Source organism: Rhagoletis pomonella, unplaced genomic scaffold (assembly GCF_013731165.1).
Source record: "Rhagoletis pomonella isolate Grant_MI unplaced genomic scaffold, Rhpom_1.0 Rhpom_scaffold_08906, whole genome shotgun sequence".
Classification (NCBI taxonomy): Eukaryota; Metazoa; Arthropoda; class Insecta; order Diptera; family Tephritidae; genus Rhagoletis; species Rhagoletis pomonella.
In genome coordinates this window covers 1-6,608 of record NW_023467435.1, presented here as the reverse complement: position 1 = coordinate 6,608, position 6,608 = coordinate 1, and the positions used below count along the sequence as shown (strand labels likewise).

At 35.5% G+C, this 6,608-nt stretch overlaps 2 protein-coding genes across 2 annotated transcripts; one reads left to right on the top strand and one right to left on the bottom strand.

The window, feature by feature from the left end:
- Window positions 1-727: 727 nt before the first annotated feature.
- LOC118756122 (COP9 signalosome complex subunit 3-like) lies at window positions 728-3,526 on the bottom strand. Its single transcript, XM_036490911.1, has 9 exons — window positions 3,344-3,526; window positions 3,043-3,197; window positions 2,890-2,983; window positions 2,569-2,813; window positions 1,685-2,059; window positions 1,439-1,570; window positions 1,196-1,378; window positions 986-1,053; window positions 728-917 (listed from the first exon to the last, which is right to left on the bottom strand). Exons 1-9 carry the CDS (start codon window positions 3,396-3,398, stop codon window positions 902-904), a joined length of 1,323 nt encoding a protein of 440 aa, XP_036346804.1. The 5' UTR covers window positions 3,399-3,526; the 3' UTR covers window positions 728-901.
- A 646-nt stretch (window positions 3,527-4,172) lies between these two features.
- LOC118756121 (zinc finger protein 879-like) lies at window positions 4,173-6,428 on the top strand. The gene is made up of 7 exons (XM_036490910.1): window positions 4,173-4,726; window positions 4,781-5,007; window positions 5,066-5,364; window positions 5,432-5,539; window positions 5,600-5,795; window positions 5,906-5,970; window positions 6,048-6,428. The coding sequence occupies exons 1-7, from the start codon at window positions 4,359-4,361 to the stop codon at window positions 6,177-6,179; spliced, it is 1,395 nt and encodes a 464-aa protein (XP_036346803.1). The 5' UTR covers window positions 4,173-4,358; the 3' UTR covers window positions 6,180-6,428.
- Window positions 6,429-6,608: the final 180 nt, after the last annotated feature.

Genomic DNA, 6,608 nt, shown 5'->3' with positions numbered 1-6,608 from the left:
GTACGTCGAGAGAGGACTTTACTCCTGAATTGCCTACTCAGTCCAAAATTCATACATGTGATATACCAAAATACAGTTCTAAGACACATATCGCACACCGTCTTAAAAAGAGTCACAACTCCGGCCTTTGCTGAAAGGTAAATAAGAGCGCTGCGTACATTTTTCGGGCATATTCTCAAAAATGCCAAATTTTGCGTTGTGACTCTTTTGAATACGGTGTGCGATATCTTCGTCATTTTTGGGAAGTTTAGTCATCTATGAGGCTAAACATATCTTCCTTATCATGCTTATTAATTGAATGAGGAAATCTCCAAAAAACGTAAATTTTGAATTACCTCTCTATATTATTAAACATGCGATGTGCTGAGAAAGATATTTTTAGCTAATTTTTTTGGGTGTGTTGCGGCTGCGTATTACCACCGGATCGCTATCACTTCAGCAGCATTCCACAAAACTCTTTCGAGTAATTTTATGCTTACAACAACATCATCAGCAAATGTAAGCTTCAAAACTTACAGTAAACGCTAGAACTTTATTTCAAAATTCATGCGTAGCTAATGAAGCCATTTTAAATATATTTATCGAGTTTTCAGAGATCACCTAAAGAGCGCAAATTTTCATTGACATATTTATCTATCTGCGTAGATTTCATCATCGGTAAATTTTTTTTGCCAATCGGCACTTATCCACACATTTACCTTCAAATAACAATGGCAATAAAAAAATATGAATTTAAAAACAATTCTTTAATAATTCTTTATAGGCAAAGTTTTGCTGCAGACAAATTCTTTGTTGAATACAGAAGAAATGCATTTGAGCATGAAGCAGATGAAACAGATTCCGTACAGTTTTTTTCATTTGACAAAAGCGCGGCTAGAGTGCATTCACTTCTGTGGCATCATCAATCTGTTGGATCTCTGAAAATAGCAAAAAGAAAATATTAGTATTTATTTATCAGTGATTATATACACGTCTCAATATTTACCCTGAAAATGATTTTGCATGCTGCGACGAAAGTTCATCCTCCTGATTGCCCAAAGCTTTTTTAACGTACTGTAAATAAAAAAGAAATATTTAATACTGACAATGACGCGGATGTGCGTTATATTTTTGGCATTCCTTCATAATTCTTTTACCTAACTTAGTAAAACTTTCAGTTTTCTTTTCATAGTGTTTTTTTTTCTAATTTACTCACCAGGGGATTCAGTAAAATCTCCTCTTCCATTTTGTTTATTTGCCGTATTAATTCCATCGTTTGTGCCATATCCTCTTGGATTTTAAGGAACATTTCAGGGGAGTTATATTTTTCCGGATCATCTTTGAACACCACCATTCCGTCTTTTTTATTTATAGTTGCATAAATTTCCCCTGATTTGATCTTTATGCGAAATTGAAAAAAGGTTAGAAAAGTATTTCAAATCAATTTATGAAATCTCACCATATTAAAAATATATTTTTCCGCTTCGGCAGCATCTGCAAGTTGAGCTCTACTAGCAACGTCGGAAAGTGAGAGCGTCAAAAATGTTTTGGTTAACCGCTGTATATTTTTCTTATATAGCGAAGTTACAACCTATAAATTAATTTAATTTAGTTAAAATACTTGCTTTACAAAATAGTTAATTAAAAAGAAACTATGAAGTAACAAAAGATTTATAGTCTTTACCATAAATCAATGCACGCATACCTGTTTAACTAAACCCATATTTTTATCTCGAGTAAAGGTGTCACTAGATTTATTCATAACAATTCGTAGTTCATCACTGGATGAGGTTGAGTAAGCGGTTGCTAAGTCGTGATAAGCCTGAGCGAGCGGTTTCATAAATCTCGAAATCACTTGTGCTGAATATTTTGGTATCGGCAAAACCTTTCCGTGCAGAATGAGAGAAACTAGTAAAAATTTCTTATATGCCTCCAACATTATGTGAGACATGGCTGCAGCGGGCGTTGATATACACACTTCAAAGAAGTACAAGGCGCGATCGAAGTTTTTAACGGCAGTGTATATCATGCCACCATAATAGTAGTAGAGTAGAAAATATTTGGCGTCATTGTTCGCTTCCTGTAAAATATAATAAAATTAAATTCGAGTGCTATAAATTTGGAAAGACCCTAATTTGGAAACATTTCAAGTTTTTTAAGTAGGCAATTTTGAATTGGCGTTTACTGCAGTGTTGTGAAATGGTTCTTAATCTGATAATTTGTCAGAGGCTGCATTTCTTTATTCATTCTGAACGTTTGGAATAAATTTTTGTTTACTTATTCTGTAGAACGTTCTTGATGATATGTTAACATATATTTCAATCGCATTCTTTTTAATCTGGCTGTGAAATGGGATTATCCGGAATGTATAACAAAACGCAGCCAGAGTATTAGCTTATAAACCTCCGAAGAAAAATCTTTTATACATATTTATGTTCAGAGGTTACCAAAAGAAACTACGTACAACTTTTTCTTATCACAAGGAGGAACATTTTTTTAGACATAAGTCGAAACTAATGCTAAGTCGTATATCATAATGCGCAACACTGCGGTAATTATTAAAAATCAAACACACATATTTTTACATACAGTCGAGTTTTGCCCTCGTATCTCCGATGCAGTTGATATGGTGGTAATGTCTATATCCAGAAAGCTTAACGCTGTTTTGAAACACTTTGATTTTAAACTCAGCTGACAGAGATCGGAGTGAATGCTCGTTTGTTGAGAGTCGCAGAGACGAATTTTTTCGATGGCTTGTGCTACTACTTTGATGCCCTGAATGCAGTACGGGTGATCAACGATGAGGTTTGTAAACATGTGGCATAGATCATAATCTTTTGTAGATTCAAGACAAATAATAGAAATTTTCAAATATATGCAGGCTTACTTAAATTACCACTTTATACTTACATGTATACGTAGCGTACCGGACCTGCTCTCCGTTGCATTGACTTATAAATTCTTTGTAAAGGTTGAACAATTGTGGCAGATCTGCATTTGCATTCTAAAAATATTAAATTAATTATTTGCGAGCTTTTTATTTGCTTTCCTATTTTAACCAACCGCAGCACCATTGAATTTGACTAGCAACACGTAAAGTACGCCCAGCGAATGCTGCTGAAAATCCAACGTTTCCAGCACGTTATCTAGTAAGTCCAAATACCTTGAAAGCACCTCGACAGAGTCATTAAGTTGTTCCACCATTATGCGAAAGTTTCCTATAAGAAAATATTAAACTCATTTTGTCAAGCCATTGTGAAGAACTTTGGAGTTGGGTAAGTTATTTGCCGGCATGCGTCTAGTTCTCGGCCTTGGTTGAACGGTGCTTAGCTGGAACCGTCTTGAGCTCTATATCGACACCCACCTTCGGAACTCTTTGTCCGCACATTGTTAACATAGTTCTCCAATGCGGTGGCCATCGCTTTGTAATTAAAAATTTATATTTTTTGTAAAGTTTACAGGCAAATGATTCGACTAAAAATTCATTATTTGTCAATTGCAAACTCTTTGCTAATTCTTCTTTGTTGCTATGCGAAACGGTTTGGGATATTTATGCACTAGCAGGAACCGGTTTGGGACCAAATACACTACCGGAATCGGTTTGGGATCAAATGAGTACTGGAAGTACAAAAGAAACTGGGAAAGTTGAAACGGCACAGAGTGACAAGCAAGATAGCGGGGCCAGAGAACGTTTATAAATTTATAAACGTTCTCTGGTATGGCCTCTAGAATTTTTATTTAAACATGTAGTTAAGTAATTTCTTTATAATTCGTGTAGCCTCTGCCTCATTTAAATTGAAGAAACAGTTGCCGTATTCGAATTTCGAATGCAGGGTGCTCTGAAATATTAGGATTTGGAAGTGTACAAAGAACGTAAATCTATACATACACTAAACAACGTAAATCTACCTGTATAAATAAATAATAAATTTTGCTTCTTTGTCTATATACACGAAAATCAAATATCTGCCGCGGACAGAGTCAAAACGGAGACAAATTCTTATTGCAAACGTTTCAGATGCGGTCAAAATCATCGAGGCACATTTTCAAAGTAACAAGCTGATCCTTCTTATAATTTACCTTCTTTGATAATGTTTGATACTTTGATGGACATATCGTAAATTTAATTTGTCCATTTTTAGATGTGGAAATGACCCATGATTCATTCATTTATTTGATTTATTGAATTATGGAAAATACCCACATTTATCCACTGTATCATTTCCTTTATTTTAACTTCATTGGCTTGCCTCTTCTACATGACATTCGTAAATATTTACCCGCGAATGTAGATAAACATACTCTGTGTAAAAAATCTGTGTAAATTAATAAACAACAAACACAATTCAGTAGAGAAAAAGCAGAAGGGATTTTTCCAAATGAACAGTGAGGATGTGATTGACTTTTGCCCGGAATCCCCTGGGTCTGATTCAATAGTCTCCAGTAAGACAACACGAGTAATTTATGTCTGCAATATGTGCTTTCGTCAGTATACATTGATCGAGGATTTACGTGGACATATGATTGAATATCACAAATGTATTCCGATAGCGGAAACCAAGCTAAAATCAAATGAAAAATATGGACTACAAAATCCAGATGATTTTCATGCAGCTGCCACAGAAGATTCCAAAAACCTACCAGCGCCAGAGTTAACACCTACAGAACCTTTATTGCCCAAACCTGAATTGCGTCCAATGCCGTTCAAAAACTTCCGCATTGTGCTGCGTTCCAAAATGACCATGCGGTAAATAGTTCGCATAATACAAATTTCAGAGATATTTTATGGCCTTATTTTCAGCTGTCCAGTGACGCATGCATGCCCTTACAAGTTTGAAAATGAATCTAAGATGTCCTTACACACTAAGTGCCATATAAATGTGTCAGCAGCGCAGGAGTTCAAATGCTTTGAATGTGGCATTGAACTGCCAAAGTGGCGTAGTTGCACCGCTCATCTCTGGAAGGCACATCAAGTGGATGTGGACTTACTCCACTGTCCGCAATGCGAGTATAAGGCGCATGCTTCAGGTGGGTAGAAGCGGCATTATTATAGCTAATGTATATTTCTTATTTTATGCCTCTTCAGTACTTATCTGGCGTCACATGCGGGTGCATAAAAAATGGCGAACTCGCGTTCTCCGTTCCCTGCGTGCAGTTCAGCGTAAACGCCTGCAACAAGATACACCAAAACCCGACGAAACTAGAGCTCAAGCAGCACCGATAAATAAGAATAGGTACTATGCTGAAAAGACCTGTGAAATATGTAGTCGAAAATTCGTGAATGGTAAAACGCTATCGAAACATGTCAAAGCGGTACACAATAAAATCAAACCCTTCATTTGCAATGTATGCGGCAAGAAAATGGCGCGTAAGGCTAGCTTGATTGTAGGTTGCCAATGGATATACACTTTTATTTTCACATACATAGTTAACCAGATTCTTACCATTTTAGATACACATGCGTCAACATACGGGCGAAAAGCCATTGCATTGCAAAACGTGCAAGTTTTCCACCCGGGACCCTAGTGTATTGCATAGGCATCAGCTGCGGCATGAGAAGGTGAGCGATTTTTTGATGCAAATAACAGTGTATTAGAAAATATAGCAACCATTTGTTCAGGCGGAAAAATTAAAATGCGCGCTCTGTGACTTTTCCTGCATACAAACAAGCGCTTATAAAAGGCATATGCGTTTAAATCATGTGGAAGAATATAGAAATATTGCTTGTGATTTGTGTAATTATGTTACGATCAGTGCAGAGCGGCTGGAAGCGCACAAGCGTGACCATCGTAAGGGACTTATCGTCAATCATGAAGGTGAGTCACTGTTATATATTAAATTTAGTAGCTTCACTGTAGCCAATATTCTGTTCAATTATCATTTTTAAGATGTTTATCCTTTTTACATTTTTATTTATTTTTTGTAGATTCAATGGATGCAACGCGTTCCGGTGGCTCCAAAAATCCGCATAAGCTACGTGATAAAAATGAGGTTTGCTTTGTGAAGTACATAATATAAGTATGTAGTTTCTTTATTTCTATCATATTTTTTCATTTTATCTTATGCAGATGTCCGCCGACTGCTTTTTACCCATTGAAAGCATTGATTCACTGCCGCATGAGCCTGCAGTGGATACGGGTGGTGTTACAATACCGGCACCTTCGGAGGATACGCAGTTTCCTACATATCTAAATAACTAGAAGGCGATTTACTTTAAATCATACAGCAACACAGTTTAAGTTTCTTTATAAACATTTTTCATTTTCTTTATTTCTCATTTCTTATGATATGATTTCAACTTTTTAAATATTTATGTATGTATTAATTATATATCTTTTTAGTTTAGTAATTTACTGCACTAAGACTGAAAAAAAATCGCGCTAAATTTTCTTTTGTTTAATTATGAATTTCATTAGTTTCCGTTTTGAATTTTTAGTGATGTATCTTTAGTGTATTAGTTTTTTAATGAACTGTTAGTTTAAATATTCAAATTTAACTTTTTTCGTTTAAATTCACTAGTTTTATCTTTTCTTTACATTGAATTATCTCTAAACCATTTAAACTTTTGCCGGCCGCGTTTTCAATTACGCGCACCTCATCAATTTCAATTCGAACGCTTTTGTTATTTA

Bases quoted from the DNA above. Each gene is read 5' to 3' on its own strand.
- LOC118756122 (XM_036490911.1), bottom strand. From the start codon at position 3,398: ATGGCCACCGCATTGGAGAACTATGTTAACAATGTGCGGACAAAGAGT. The intron at 2,814-2,889 runs GTAAGTATAAAG...AATCTACAAAAG, and splicing joins CCGGTACGCTACGTATACAT to ATTATGATCTATGCCACATG. The intron at 1,571-1,684 runs GTATGCGTGCAT...ATTAATTTATAG, and splicing joins ATATGGGTTTAGTTAAACAG to GTTGTAACTTCGCTATATAA.
- LOC118756121 (XM_036490910.1), top strand. From the start codon at position 4,359: ATGAACAGTGAGGATGTGATTGACTTTTGCCCGGAATCCCCTGGGTCT. The intron at 4,727-4,780 runs GTAAATAGTTCG...CCTTATTTTCAG, and splicing joins CGTTCCAAAATGACCATGCG to CTGTCCAGTGACGCATGCAT. The intron at 5,971-6,047 runs GTTTGCTTTGTG...TATCTTATGCAG, and splicing joins AGCTACGTGATAAAAATGAG to ATGTCCGCCGACTGCTTTTT.